The sequence below is a fragment of the Anas acuta genome, chromosome 19 (genome assembly GCF_963932015.1).
Source record: "Anas acuta chromosome 19, bAnaAcu1.1, whole genome shotgun sequence".
Lineage (NCBI taxonomy): Eukaryota > Metazoa > Chordata > Aves > Anseriformes > Anatidae > Anas > Anas acuta.
This window is the reverse complement of record NC_088997.1, coordinates 6022996-6038713: the sequence shown is the minus strand read 5'-3', so window position 1 is coordinate 6038713 and position 15718 is coordinate 6022996. Positions and strand designations below refer to the sequence as shown.

At 41.6% G+C, this 15718-nt stretch overlaps 1 protein-coding gene across 1 annotated transcript; it reads left to right on the top strand.

Moving 5' to 3' along the window:
- Nucleotides 1-5893: 5893 nt before the first annotated feature.
- KCTD7 (potassium channel tetramerization domain containing 7) lies at nt 5894-13188 on the top strand. Its single transcript, XM_068656124.1, has 4 exons — nt 5894-6199; nt 6929-7098; nt 9287-9465; nt 9990-13188. The coding sequence occupies exons 1-4, from the start codon at nt 6056-6058 to the stop codon at nt 10364-10366; spliced, it is 870 nt and encodes a 289-aa protein (XP_068512225.1). The 5' UTR covers nt 5894-6055; the 3' UTR covers nt 10367-13188.
- The last annotated feature ends 2530 nt before the right edge of the window (nt 13189-15718 follow it).

Sequence of the window (15718 nt, the reverse complement as noted above, 5' to 3'; positions counted from 1 at the left end):
TTTAATCATTTGCCCTTTTAGATAGAGGAAAAAAATAAACATAGATTGACTTGTGTCATTCGCTTTTTGTGTATCTCATAGTCAATATTTTAGCTGTTGAAATAACAATGGCAAGATTGTTCAGGGAACCCAGTAAATTCTCGAGTAGTTATCTAATGATTATTGCAGGATTTTTACTGCATTAATCCACAATTTTTACTTATAAACCATTTATTATCCAAAAATACTTAATCTGGATGCATTTTTCTATAGCCAAAATCATGATGCCACGTAAATACAGCCAATATTAGATATCAATGTGTGGTCATGCATATGGCTTTCTCTATAGTCCTAAATATAGCCAAAAGCATCATACCAATTAGAAATAATGGATAGAAGCGTTTCCCAAAGATTGAACGCAGACATTTGTTCTGAAATTGATACTCTTGACAGTAACTTTTCACACACTGAGATGGCAGTGGTTGCTCGTAATTATGCAGTATTTTTGTAAATGCAAGATGTTATAAAGGATAAAAGCAATACTACATTAAACGCTCAAATATAACTATTTTCCTTTCTCTTTAGAAAAAGACTGCTGCCTTTTCAATGGAAGTGATGTTTTAAGGACTGTCCCACTGCGATCAGTGAGATGTTACAACTCATGGCCCGCTTTTTTCAGAATTTTCTCCCCCATTTCTTTCATGCTCTTTTCTTTTTGGTCAAGATTTTGTTGTTGTGAGCGCATGTAAACCTGTTTAAAAAAAAAAAAATCACTGATGTTATTGTAGAATTGTATTACACTTACACAACTATTTTTAAGGTTTTAAAAACTGCAACACAATGCCTGTCTTTGAAATTGATATTCTGTCTTCTTAATTCCAAACCTCAGTCTTCTTCAAAGGCCTTTTTTTTTTTTCTTTTCCCTTTAGCAGTTTGGTTTTAAATGTATGAAACTTTCAGAAGTGGTCTGTGCTTGTCCTAAGGATTTTTGGTGGAACAGTTATTTGTCTTATTGACGTGGAAATTGTTAAATATCTTTTTATTTAAAAAAGTTGATAAATTACATGTACAATTACAATTCAATGATCTTTTGTATTTTATTTTTCAAAATAAATGCTTTAAATGTGATTTTTTTGATTAATGTTTTTGCCTCTGAGTTAAGGTTGAAATAATTGAAGATATTGGATTACTTGAAAGTTATAATTTAATATTGTGGCTGTTGATCTCTTTAAGGTTTGCCACTGAAAGGATTTTTTTTGCTTTTAGCAGCTGGGCAACGATACAAAAAGGAATTGGGGTAGGTATCCTACTGCGAGGTACAGAAACAGTAACAAGAAATGTGTTTGCAACAGGGAGAAGTAGGTAGCTTTCAGGCAGGCGGCGATGGTGAGGAAATCACTTCTGGAAAATGCCCCTGCCTATTCCTAAAGCAGTGTGGTGGAATTTGTGTCCTAAAGCTCTGAGGATCTGTCAGCTGCTTGGGAAGATGCTTACTCAAGTAAGTCTGTGTTTTGTTTTGTTTTCTGTTTGCTTTGGTCTTGTTTTCTAACCCCATCCATGGCCCAAAGATGGCCTCGGGGTTATCCACTGGTTTCACAAGCAGCCTTTTTTTTCCAAAATGCTTCTAAATTTACACGAGTTCTGCCTCATGATTTGAAACAGTCGTTTTCCTTCTGTTTCCTTTGTTCCCTTGAGATCGCCGAAGCGTATTTGAAAAATCAGCAGCAGACGAAGGCTTTTTTAGGTGCCTTCAGGAACTGAATCCTCCTTAGAGTTACCCAACTGATCACCAAATGTGAAAACAGCAGTTTTTGCTCGATCATGGCCCCAAAAACGAAGCGGGAGCATCCCCTGGTGCCCACACGGAGCAATGGCCCCTCCGTGCAGCCGCCTGAGGCGGGCGGGAGCGCTGCAGCCCCAGGCCCGGCCCGGGCGCTCCGTGAGGCGGCGTCGGGGCCTCGCTGCCCCCCGATGGTGTCGAGGGCTGAGGTCGCTTCTCCTCGGGGTCCCCGCTGAGGTTTGGGCCCCTTCTTCTCCCGGTGGCGGCGGCAGGGACCTCCCCGCAGCCCCGCCACGGAGCCGCCAGGGGGAACCGGGGAGCCGGGGCTGAGGCCGGGCCATGCGGGCGCCTCGTCTTCGTGTTCCCCTCAACGCCTTCAGGCGGAACAGCCGCGGATCCCAGCATCCTGCAGGGATTTAACACCTCTATTTTTAATACTCCTGAGGGAAATATTCGGTGTGGGGGGCGGCAGAGCGCTGGAAAAGAGCGGGGAAGGGCGAGGGGAGCTGAGGGGAGGGAGTCGCAGCGAGGGTGAGCCCTTTGGTGCTTCGCAGGACATGGTGTGGTGCTGAGCCCAGAGCTGGCAGCTAGCTGCTTAATTAATACTTAATTGGCTGAGCCACCAGGCTTATCAATGTGCCTGGCTTCATCTCCAAACTCTCTTGAGACAGCTTTGCCTTGTCCGTAACAGCGGATGGAGCCACCTTACATCAGTCCTGTAAAAAGACCCTAAAAGCTTGCTGTTGCCTCACGATTCTGCACAAAAATGCAGCAGTTGCTGTGGACAAACACAGGCTGTGTGGCCTTTACCTGCGGGTAGTGCTGGGACCTCTGTTAGGCCTCTCCGCTGCCCCGTTTTCCCCCTTCAGAAGGTTGCTGTTGGTGAGGAGGTTTCCTATCATATCCTCCCATACCACATCCTTGCTTTTAGGCTGCTCTGCGTGGCCAGGTGCTGAAGTTACAGCGTGCCTTCAGCATAGTTTTTGTTGTCGTTTGGGCATGACTAGATGTGCTAAGCTGGCGCAGAGTTTTACAATCAGATTTACAACACAGTTTACTGCAGCCCAGGGATTCCTGCCCTGTTTCAGAATGTTTCTTTGCTGTTGTTACGCAGATTTATTAGGATTGCTGTAACTGCATGTCCTGTCTCTTCCTGCTTTGCTCACGCAAAGCTTTGATCATCTGAGTCTCTCAAAAAATCGTAGAGAACAGAGGTCCTGTCTTATTCTCTATCCTCACAGGGACCCAGGTTCTCCTGGAGATGAGGGAGGTTCCCTGGCAGCCAGGTTGGTGTCTCCCCAGTGTTCCCATGCATTGGCTTTGAATAGCAGCTCATGTAGGTTACCAGATCTCTTGTGACGGATTCAGAGATCGCTACACTGGGACAGACTTTGAGCATGGAATTATGTCACTTCTTTATACACGTGTAACTTTGCCAACAGCAGTGTAACCTCAGAAGGTGTTTAGGAGAAAGTTTTTAAACCAATATGGAAAAGTTGAGAGAACAGCAGTGCTTTAAAAGCTTTTTTCAGTCTCAGCATGAAGTAGAACCCAGCGCAGGGTTGCTGTTATTCCCTAGGGAATGAAGTGCAACTTGCAGGTCCAGTTCATTGAGTGAGCTTTCTCTGGCGTGTGTTTTTGAAGCAGTGTCTGAGTAGTCAATAAACAAAGCTTAAGGAAGTGATCTGTGCCATTTGAAGGACAAGCAGCTTGTAAACTGGAAGGAGGTATTTCTGGTAGAGTTGGGTGGTGCTGACATAGGTTCAATTAAATATTTGATTTAGAAATCTTTTTGTTTGTTGGTGATGCTTTCTTATTAATTATCTGTTGGTCTGGCCCTAGATGTATTTGAAAATTAAATTGACACATTTATTTGGTTTAAATAAACAAAAGAAAACTTTAATGAGATGTAATAGAGAAATATTTTTGTGACTGGTTACTTATCACATATGCCCTAAGTAGAAAGAAAAGGATATTCAGATGAATGCATATTCTTCACAAAATGACAAAGATTTTATGTCAGAAAACTGGCCAGGGAGTAGTTTGGTTCTCTTTTAGACTGACTGTTCCAGTGAGCATTCACTAGCCCGTTTCTGTGGATGAGCAAGGAGAGGAACTTCAGTGATCCTTTGATGACCATTAAAAACAGGTTAAACTTGTCAATGATCAATCTTCATATTATTATCACAAGTCTTATTCATAAAATCCTGCACTAATTATGGGCTGAGATCTTATATTCTGAACCTCACTATTAAGGAGATTGTTTTGTGTGAAAGCTCCAATGGGAAAGGTTATTGTTCATGACCTCATTAACCTATCCTCTTTCAATGTTTTATTTCCAAAACCTGGTGTCTCGCTGAAGGAGGATTATGAAAGGGGAAGCATTTCTTTCTCTCAGACCTCTGCTTGTGCTGGGAAGGAGGACTATTCTGGTACAGTGCCCAATGTAGAAACCCCAAAACTCATTCTGTGGTCTGTGATTCTCATATACTTTATGGAGACTCATTTTGTTTATGCAGACTATGCTCCATTTACATGAAAGCTAGGGGAGATTCTTGAAAAAAATGTGGACAACTAAAGATCACATTTTTGCCAGCCTTGAGTTCTTTTGAGTATTCTTAAGAGTAGAGAAAATACAGCAGTTGAAGCACTGATTTCAAGTAACAGCATGATAAATAATATGTTCCCATTAGGGTCACACTCAATTTTGACTGTGCACCTTAGAAATTAAGCTTCTATAAGCTGCTTTTTAATGATAACTTGTTTACCTCCTTAAACTAGTCTGTATATAAATAATCTTTTATTTATGTTGTGTATTCCTTTTTATCTCTGCAAGGCGTGGTTGACTTGTTTTGATAACTGATGACGTCAGAATAAATAGTGTTTCAGGGCAAGCATTAAAACTGTTAGTGTGGTGAGGGTGTTGAGAAATGCAATTTTTGAGCTGCAGAGAAAAGAAACTAAACACCTACCTTCAGCTGAGACAACGCCTCTAACCAAGCAATTGAAAAGCACTGAACCTGCTTCCCTGTGTTGATGAGGGTGTTGAACAGGACGTGGCATTCACCTCCAAACTGCAGTGCGAGAAGGCTCCAAACATTCCTGCAGAGTGGGGTTAGCTCCGAAGAGCTTCTGCTGTGGGCAGGCACAGCCCTTCTCTGGGTCCATTGGGGACCTGCAGCTTTTCCAGTGAGAGGCAGTGACTGCATTAGCAGATGGAAGCAGGCACAATATTTCATGGAATCACAGAATAATATAATCATTAAGGTTGGAAAAGACCTTTAAGGTTATCTGGTCTGACCATCCCCCTACCCCCACTGTCACCCACTAAACCATGTCCCCAAGCACCACATCCAACCTTCCCTTGAACACCCCCAGGGACGGTGACTCCACCACCTCCCTGGGCAACCCGTCCCAGTGCCTGGCTGCTCTTTCTGAGCAGCAATGTCTCCTCATTGCCAACCTGAACCTGCCCTGGCACAACTTGAGGCCATTCCCTCTGGTCCTATCACTGGTTACCTGTGAGCAGAGGCCGACCCCCAGCTCCCCACACCTTCCTCTCAGGCAGTTGCAGAGAGCAGTGAGGTCTGCCCTGAGCCTCCTCTTCTCCAGCCCAAACACCCCCATTTCCCTCAGCTGCTCCTCACAGGACTTGTGCTCCAGAACCTTCCCCAGCCTCGTAGCCCTTTTCTGGACACTCTCCAGGGCCTCGATGCCCTTGTAGTGAGGGACCCAAAGCTGAACGCGGCCCCCAGCAGCACCCAGGACCCTTTCCTCTGCCATTCACCCAGCTGTTAACGTTTTATGTCCACTTTTGCAGTGAGGTGAAGGAGGGGACGGACGGTGGGGGGGGGAGGCGCCCCTGAGGGGGGGGGTGCCCCGGGGAGGCCCCGGCCCCGCCGCCCGGGGGCGCGCCTCCCTGCGGCGGCGCGCCCCCGCTGCCCCCGCCTCCTTTACCCAATCACAGCCGGTGGGCGGGCCTCCCGCTTCCCCCTCAACCAATCGCATCGCGCGGCCCGAAGGCGGCGGAGCCAATGGGGGCCGGTCGCGGGGCCGTGTGGGGCTGGCGGGGCGGCGGGCGGCGGGCGCAGCGCTCGGGGCCCGGCTCGCGTCGCCTCAGGGCCCGCAGCCGCCCCTCCCCCCCCCCCCTCTCCCGGCCGTACCCCACCCCCCCGGGATGCTCCGTGCGGCCGCCGCCGCTCCTCGGGCCCTTCCCCTCGGCCCTCCCTGAGCCTCCCGGCTCCCGTTCAGCCCCGTGCACGTCCCGTCCGCTCCCGCCGAGCCGCAGCCAGCGGGATGGTGGTTGTCACAGGGCAGGGCAGAGCCAGCCGAGACCCGGATGAGGCCATGTCGAGCTCGGAGGCGGAGGATGAGTTCCAGGAGCCGGCCACCCCCACCGCAACCCAGGCGGGAGAAGCGCTGCCGCTGCTGCCGCAGCAGGTAAGGGCGCCGGGGCTCCCAGCCCCCCCCCGGTGGGCCCGGGGCTGCGGCACCCACAGCCCAAATTCGCCGGGATTTCCTCGTGTCCCTGCCTGCCCGGTGCCGTTCCCGTTAATTCCTAAATCCTTGAAGCCCCTGGCGGCTTGATCTGGTACCTTGGTAGCGGTACGCCCGATTTCCATCCGTGTTTGAACTTGACAGATGCAGATAGGTCTTTATTCCGGTGCCGGAGCATCGTGGGGTGTGCTGTGAAGTTCTTGGGGCCTGCTGTAAGCCCAAGGTAAAGGCAGGTTCACCGAGTGCTCAGCCCAAAGGAACCGGGGCCACAGCAGCTGAGGGCAAGTCCCATGGCTGGCCTTGGAGTTTTCTGCCCCCTGCCTTTTGTTTTTATGGAAGAGGGAGGGGAGGTTGTTTTGTACTTGTTTTTTTTTTGTTTTTTTTTTTTCCCCAAAAGGAAGCATCCACACTCCTAATGAATATCTGGTATTAAAATTGTAGTGGCTATTCATGTCTCAGGCTTCCATCCTCAATGACACCATTCACTGATTACATCCAGCAGCCATCCAAAGTATTCAAGGTGTTAACCCTTGAACCTCGCTGCTTTGTGGCAGCAGGCCAGGAAGGAGGCACTTGTCAGACCAAATTGTGTCACAGCAGCAAAGACTGCACTGTGCCCTGTGGAAGTTCCGGGCTCCGGGCTCGTTTCTGATGATGTGATTGCTTTTTCAGTTTCCAGAAGTTGTCCCACTAAATGTAGGAGGCACGCATTTTACAACGCGACTGTCAACGCTGAGACGTTACGAGGACACAATGTTGGCGGCTATGTTCAGCGGAAGACACTATATTCCAACCGATGCCGAAGGCAGATACTTCATAGACAGAGATGGAGCTTACTTTGGGTATGTGTGGTGGTGGCCTCAGCACTTTGCTTCTCAAGGGGTTGCTTAAAAAAAATTACTTTTAAAGAGAAATAAGTTTTATGTTTATTTCTTCTAGCTAAATCATATTTGCGAAGTAGGCTTTAGGAAAATGCGACTGGCATGCATCCCTGACTTCTAAACACCTCAAAGAGAAAATGAATTGCAGCATATCACAACTGAAAACAATGCATTTCATTCCTTAGGGCTTAAGTTTTACAATGGAGAAAGAGAAAACAAGTAATATTTTGAATTTGTGCACTGTCAGCTCTGGAGTATCTACTTTCAATGCATCAAAACATTCTTATGTTTTAAAAAAGAATTTATTTGACATTGCTTCCATATGAAGCTCTTTTGTACAACAGTACTTTTCAATTAATGTTACATTGTTTGTGATGAAGAGGGAATGGAGGAGATGCATCTAGGTTACTTACGCTATTAAAAGAATGATGTTTTCTGTGTTTAATAGGGTATTTGTGGATATTAATCCAAGTCAAGCTGTGCAGTCATGTGTTAAGAAGACATGTTGTCCAGAAATTGTCCAATTTAGATGCCTGACTGGTTTAAACTAGTCTATTAAAGTTGCAATGATTAGAGGATTATTTCACTTCCTATAAAATTCCCATTATATTAAGATCTTTTTTTGTGTGCTATGCCTTTAAATCATATTTTGAGTTGTTTCTAATTCTTATCATGTATCTGAACTTAGTCAAATTCATGTTTTGCTTATCAGACTGTTGCCTCTAGGTATATTATACTGCTCATTTTGAATACAGTTAGCCACATCCGTAAGTGCTGGATTTCCCCTGAACAAGAATATGCAAGGGGAAGTATTGTTTGGCTTTAACTAATGCATTTCTGAAAGTATAAGTGGACAGCTAACACAGTGTCTGTGCCTCTGATGGGTTTCAACTTCCCAAGAAGAAAGAGTCGTCAAAGTATATGTGCTTTTTGGTAAGTGAATAACTTACCTTTGGAGCTCTTCAAAAATGCATTATATTAAAACGTGACTGAGGAAAAAAAAAATGAACATGGCTTAAAGATCTTTTTAAATTATTTTTTCCTTGCCACGCCATATTTCTTCACTTTCAGGATTTGTTTTGAAACTTTGTAGCATTTGTGTAGCTTTAGCTAAATTAACTCTGATCTTACTAATACTCTACTTGTAAGATTGCCCATGAGATTGCAGGAAATGATGTTTATCTTTGTTAGCGATGTTCATAGGTTAAGATCTTCACCCAAGGCACATTTTGCAATTTAACGTCTATTTCTTTTTTCTTCTTCGTAGACATTTCCTTAATCTCTTCATCAGACAAGGATTGAATTATTTTCAAAGCACATTTGGATTGTACCTTAATTTGAGGCAAAAATAGTTTAAGCCACTGCAGTTACTAGAAAATAATTATTTCTTTACATTTAGCTATGTAAAAGTTCCTGTGACAGTGCTGGAAAATCAATTCATTTCCGATGTTACTGATCTGAATTCAAAATATAGCAGGAACAGAAAGCTGCGTTAGTGCTTGCTGTGTTTGTTGACATTGTAATGAAGATTACAGCAATGCTTGTTTTACTTGATATGGTCAATAATAGTTAGTTAATGCTTATAAAATGATTTTCCTGTTAAAAATCTTGCAGCTTAAGTGTTGCAGAACCAAAAGGAAATGTTCTCTCTTTTAACTGATTATTATTTTTGATTAAACAAATGTATATGGCCCTGGTACTGTGAAATGAACATGTTTGCAAATGCAGCATCCATTCAGCTAGAAGTTTAGTTCTGGGTGGGATAAAATGTCCATGCATTTGAAAATCAGAAAGATTATTATGTCACGGACATAATTTTGAAATACGGTGACTACAGTCTCTTTCCTGTGAAATACTGCATTCTCTTCTATTACTCCACCTTGAACTTTCTGTTAAAATGTGGTGTTTGTTTGGTGTTTTTTTTTTTTTTTTTTTTAATGAGCTTTAACATTAACAGTCAAAAGGTGAAATACTTGAATTGGAGGCTTGAAAATGGCAAATGCTTTTAAAAATGTGTGCTGGAAATATAACTCAGTTACTGAAGATGAAGGATTTCTATCTCAGTAAACAATGAATACATTTCCTTTCCCACGCACAACAGTTTTGGCAGAAACTTCTTAATTAATAGTATTTTTTTCCTCTGTTTTAGAGACATACTTAACTTTCTGCGATCCGGTGACCTGCCACCAAGAGAGCGAGTGAGGTCAGTTTACAAGGAAGCTCAGTATTATTCCATAGGACCATTGCTAGACTATCTGGAGGATGTCCAGCCTCTTAAAGGAGAAAAAGTTAGACAAGCTTTCCTGGGCCTAATGCCATATTACAAAGGTAAATAAACAAAGTAGTATTGACTGTTTTCTTCGAGCATGATTCAAGTAGTATATGTGGTGTTCTCAGGCCTGCTTTCAGCCTTCAAACCAATTCCATTGTATTTTTAGAGTTTCTTATGTACCTTTCATGCTATTTAGATCCTTGAAGTTTCCACGTCAGATTTGTTCCTTCTGCATCTGAGGATGTGGATTTTTATGCTGTCGTAAAAGGGAGCAAGATCTAGGTCATAACGTGCAAGGCTTGTTATTGAACGAGAAGGCTTCTGTGCCTCTGCATCTGTTCTGCTAGGCCCTGCAATTGAATAATTCTGGGCATATAGTAAGGACACAGAGTTCACGTGATAATTGACATGGATTTAATTAATACAGAATGTATCTAGCTGCATGCAGCTTACACTTGCTAATACTCTACCAAGAATAACACGTGAGACACTGCAGTAATATGTTTCACTGGAAAAAAATGTATTGCTTTTCTTTTACTGTGTGCTTCATTGTTGTTTACAATTTTTTATTGTTTTTTAGATCATTTGGAACGGATAATTGAAATAGCAAAGCTTAGAGCTATGCAAAGAAAAGCAAGGTTTGCGAAACTGAAAGTCTGCGTCTTCAAAGAGGAGATGCCCATCACTCCCTACGAATGCCCCCATTTCAATTCTTTACGTTTTGAAAGAAGTGAAAGCGAGACGAAGCTGTTTGAACATCACTGCGAAGTAGATGTATCTTTTGGACCTTGGGAGGCTGTAGCTGATGTTTATGACCTTCTGCACTGTATTGTGACAGACCTGTCTGACAGAGGGATAACTGTGGATCATCAGTGTATTGGGGTGTGTGATAAACACCTGATAAATCACTATTACTGCAAGCGTCCTATCTATGAGTTCAAGATCACTTGGTGGTGAGTTATTTTGCCCAGAGCAGTGCAGGGGATGAAGGGACTTCTGGATGACGATTGCTTTTAATATTTTTGCAACGTGTCTCTGGAAATGCATTGCTGCTAATGTATATTGGAATCAATCTGCTGAAATGTTGGCTAATGCTTAGCTGTTCAGCAAAGAGGAACCTGTTGCAGAGGTTGAGAAACCTCTGAAATGTTTAAAAACCAGCCTGAAACAAGACTGTTGGCTCAGGTACCTTAATGAGGCACAAAACAAAGTCACCTCATGGAAATTATGGAGAGGAGTGTCTAACATCTGAAAAAGATGTGCCACCTACCAGGTGGCTTTAGTATCTTAGTCTGCAAAATGGATAACAGATCTCACCTGTGTTATTGTAAAGCCTGGGGTGCTACTAATGCTGATATAACGTGGTTGAATTTTACCCACTTAGAAATGTTTTAGTCACTACTTAAACTTGCCACTTTATAAAATTGAGTAACATCCAGCACAGAGATTCTGGAAATGTAATTTTGATGTAATAGACAACTTAAAAGAAAGAGTATTCCCTATGTATTATTACTTGTGAAGATTAAGCTATATTCCTTCCATTTTTTTTTCTTAATTATGAATCTGCATTGTGAATTATAATACTATATTTCAATTGTTTCCATTGTTATAAAAAGGAACAGCAGATTTGGAATATATTCCTTAATGCTTTTAGGAATAATTACTGTTCATGGAAGACTTGTGCCTGTTTTTAGCCTTAGAAATTCTAAATGTTTACAGTATCTACAAAAAGAAGCTCTATAGAATCAGGTCATTTGCAAAGGCTTTTGGTAAATGAAAAAACTCCATATGTATGTTCCTATTAGCAGAAGTAGGAGGAATATTTAATGTATATTATTTTATTACTGACTCTTTTTACATTCTGTGATATTAAACTTTGTTCTAGAGTTAGTCAAATGACAAGTACTAACCTTTGCCTCACCTTTGGACAATTAAGTCTCATTTTCAACATTCTCGTTGACCTTTCTTGGTGTAGTATCAGGACGTTTTTGGTTTTTTCAGCCTTCATATTCAAATGTACTGGTTGATATATGGAGAAATAGCTGGGAAGTAAATTTCTTTCCATACTGGAGGAGGCAACCATTGCAGAATCATATTCTTTTCAAAAGGTAGTTGTTGCAGTTCTGTCTATGAATAGCCATCTCCTGAAGTTCAAGTACTTCATGTACAAAACTGAAATACAGATCTAAAGATCTGAAGGTGCAGAAAACTCAAGTATTTTTCAAAAAGATCCCACTTGATGTGACCTCAAAACAAGCTTGAGGAGAGAGGGAAAGTTAATGTTTGCCTAATACATTCCGTTGGATTAGTTAATCCAAGAGTTTTGTTTAATTAAACTTCTGACCAAAAGGCTTTTAAGAAACATGTTAATTATAATAATCAAAATTCTCAATTACCTGAGATAATTTTTAGAATAATTATTAAAACTTTATGATAAAATTGTCTTGTAAAAACATTTTTGAAGAGGCTAATTGTTTGCATCAATTAACCTTCACACTTTTATGTTTTTAATTTAGGGATTTTTATTAAAGTGTCTCTCTGAGGTAAGGACACACAGCTCTAACGATCTCATTTTAAATGTTTACTTAGGGTTGTTGTCAAGTGCTGAGCTTCAGGTCCAGAGCTTAAATTTGGAAAGGGAGTGGGGTAGAGGCAGGAAGGGGAGGAAGGCAAATGTCACGTCTGTGTATTTGTATCTTATTTTAAGTCGGATTAAACTGTTTTCTTAAATATTGGCCTTTCTGTTACAAGTCACAGGTCACTGTACTTGTATTTGAAAACCTAAAATCACACGTGAAACTAACTAATAAAATCTCCCTAAACTGAGAGGAAGCTTGCATGGTTTCTTTGCTACTCTGCTGGCTTCTTTTTTTTTTTTTTTTTTTCAGGGAGTCTTAAATTGCAAACCACAATTTCCAATAAAATGACATAAAACCTTACAGCTGAGGCTTACGAAGTTTTGGCTGTTTATATATCTCAGAGTTTCCAGCATCAGTTTATTCAGAGACCCTGATGAGAATCCCAGTTTTACTGGGATTTTACTGTTATTTTTTGCCACTTCCCATGTAAGTATTTACATGGGGACGTAATTCTGGTTTGAATTTCAGTACTACTTGTAGAAATGGAACACAGTCTGACTTACAAGTAGGATTTTTTGGAGGGCGGAGTTGTTCTGTTATCATAGAGAAGTTATGATAATAAAATCCCTGTTTAAATTGTTTACTATTTTTAATATGCACACACTGATATGTTTTTTTCCTGCTAATTGTTGAAAGAAGTGTGGAAGAAAGGAAGACTACCTAACCAAAACGATAAAAATCTTGGTCTGTATCAGGTGCATCTTAGTTGAAACTTTCATCCTTCATGTCCTCCAGAAGACAGAAAACATTGTGCAATATCAAAAGAAAGCATGGATTTGAGCCAACATGCTTTCACTTAGCACATACATTCTGCGTGTTGTGATTTGTACAAATTAACAATATTGTTAGTGACTACACTTGTTCTAAGCAGTCTTTGTTTACAATGGTTTAGATTATATTGCCTAATATGTATTCGTTTTTTGACAGAAACGGAAGAGTTGTGCAGGCAGATGTCAGGGGAGTATAATCTAATAACTGGTTTATATAATGTTATTGACTTATCTTTTCTTGGCATATAACGTAATTTTTGAAATTCTGCGTTTGCAACAAAAATGTGAGTAGCTGATCTATGTTAAGATGATTGGTTTTGTATATCATGAATGCTATATAATTGTCTAATTAAACTAAATGCCTATGTAATACTGCTTATTTATTTATTTATTTACTTGAAGAATTTATTTCTGTCTGGCTAGGCCAGAGGCTTGCTAGAACATACCTATTGCCCTGTGCTTAAATGTTTTGTTTGTTTGTTTGTTTGTTTTTCTCCTTACTTAAATGTTTTTGACACTTTAATACCTATATTGCAACTTTTACATGCACACAACTCTCCAAATACCTTGTGGTTGCAAGCTGACACCATGTCCTTGGACAAACTGGCTGCGTAGGTTTCATGTCATTGAAATAACGTTGCAATGAACATCACTTTTGCAGATATTAAAAGAACAATGCCTGTCAGTTTGTTTAGCTGGTTCAGCGTGAAGCAAAGTTATTCTTCCTTAGATGTTCTTCCTTCTTTGTTCTGTATCCTGAGACAGGATACACGCCACTTTTGGTTCCAAAATGATGTACAGGAGCATGGATGTTAAGAAACAATTTTTTTTTCCCCTCCTAAATAAGGAATCTCAAATATTTTCAAAGCACAGACTAAATATCTGCATTGCAGTGGTTTCCCTCCTTTTTATGACTGCAGGTGATAATGGCAGGGCTGTTTAGGGGTACTTATTTAAAAAGTAGAACTGTTAGATATTTGTGAAGTTGCTGTGTGTATAAACACAAACTCGTATACGCATTGCTTAGCGTTTTTTTTTAACAGGGAGGAAAGAGAGATCTTACTATCAGCGCTTACGTTAAGCATCCTAGCCAATTTCACAGTAGAGTAGATACTCCTGCACTAATTTTACATTTGTAAAATGGGAAGGATGCCTACTTGTCATTGTAAAGCACTCATGAAAAGATGTTTGTGTGGTGTTCTGTGGTCAGTGTTTACATAATCATCCACTTAACAGCTGTTGATTTCAAGAGTTGAAAAATTATGTTGTTTCTACTTGCTCTGTGTAGTCAGCTGAAAGACTTGTTGCTGAACTTCTGTCATCCTTGGAGGGAAGTGAAAGCGCTAGGAACTTTGTCTGGGAAGCTTTGGAGCTATTTACAGGTTCTCTCTCGTTTCCTGGTGCATGTTTTCTTCTGAAACTGCTGGATATTTTTAAAGCTGATTTTTAACTCAATCCTGTAAGCAAGGATCAGTTTCTGCATTTATGAGTTTTTTATTTGGTTGGTTGGTTTTTGGCTTGTTTTGGGGCTTTTCAAGTTTCCATTATTTGAACTGCAAAAGTAGTAAGACTTCTACAAAGCCTTATTATGGGTTTTTAAATTGTAGAAGTCTGCCTGGGAGACACCATGATGTAGTGTACACAAACACATGTATTTGTTAATGTGCGTATTTGGGGGATTTTGTTGGGTTTGTTCAGTTCTGTAACACTCTTTCCCGAAACTACCATGGGAATTAAGGAATAAGTTCAACATCGGGTGTCTGGTGAGCCTGCTCATGCCTTCGATGTCCCCTGCACTCATTTTGTGAAATCCCTCATCCCAGAGGTGTTCAATATATGAAAAAGTAAAGGCTATCACAGTTAGAGGAGAATCAAGGATCCTTCCTGATTCTCAGCATGAGTCCTTTAGGTATAAGTACCTATTGATGCAATTGCAGCCTCCATTCTTCTGCTCTGGTGAGTCTGGCTTCAGCAGCACAGCCAAATTGTCACAGGGTTGGACCTGGGTGGCCTAAGTCCTTGAAGACAAATGTCAAAGTCTTTGTCATGTGAGAAATGCATAAGATTTTGAGATTTGCATAAGCACAAAATCTGACCTTTACTGAGGTGGTTGTTAACATTCCAGCAAACTTTGAAGGGTTTTGATATTTTAAATTGTTCTAACTGATAGCTTTGTTAAACGGTAATCTGTTTGGAGCCATATCGTTCCAATGTATGCATTGTGTAAGGCAGAGATACTTGGCCAGTTCTTTTATTGATGGTGCTCAGCATATCTGTGTTTTCCTCCTGGAATCTGAAGCCGAGTGAGATTGTATTCAGGCCTGGGGCAGTGATCAGCAGCTTGTTTCAAGTGGATCATGTGCATTGAGCACGTGTGCTGCTTGTCGCGCAAATGAAAGCGGGAAGGAATCAGTTCTGCAGTGTTATTTCCCCAGGGACAAACCTCACCAGCTCTGTAGGAGTAAGTCAGTCGGGTCCTGCTCTGCACTTTCCCACATCTCCATTTTTGGGATGAACTCTAAGAGGCATGAGGAGATGAGGTGTCTAGCTTGAAGATTCACAATGAGATAAGGACTCTGACTGGATTCCCCCTTGGCCCCTTCCCCTTTCTGTAACCGTTAAGATGTACAATTCCGTGTGCAGAAAATCTGCTACTTCTCTCTGCTGCAGCCTGGGATTTTTTTTCTAGGTGAATACCCAGTCTGTCCTAGCCTTCAGGATTTTTTTTAGTATTACAATATTGTGACTGATAGTTGCTAAAGAATCAGTGAAAATCATATTACTGACAAACATTTTTTAACTTCATTTAATTTGTGTGAACCCTGGCAGTCTTCCGGCCCAACTTTATTCTCACTGCTCATTCTTGTTCATAGATGACCTGGGACAAGTGACATGATGGA

Coding starts and splice junctions, on each gene's coding strand:
- KCTD7 (XM_068656124.1), top strand. CDS start 6,056: ATGGTGGTTGTCACAGGGCAGGGCAGAGCCAGCCGAGACCCGGATGAG. Junction 6,200..6,928: donor TGCCGCTGCTGCCGCAGCAG/GTAAGGGCGCCG, acceptor TTGCTTTTTCAG/TTTCCAGAAGTTGTCCCACT. Junction 9,466..9,989: donor CCTAATGCCATATTACAAAG/GTAAATAAACAA, acceptor ATTGTTTTTTAG/ATCATTTGGAACGGATAATT.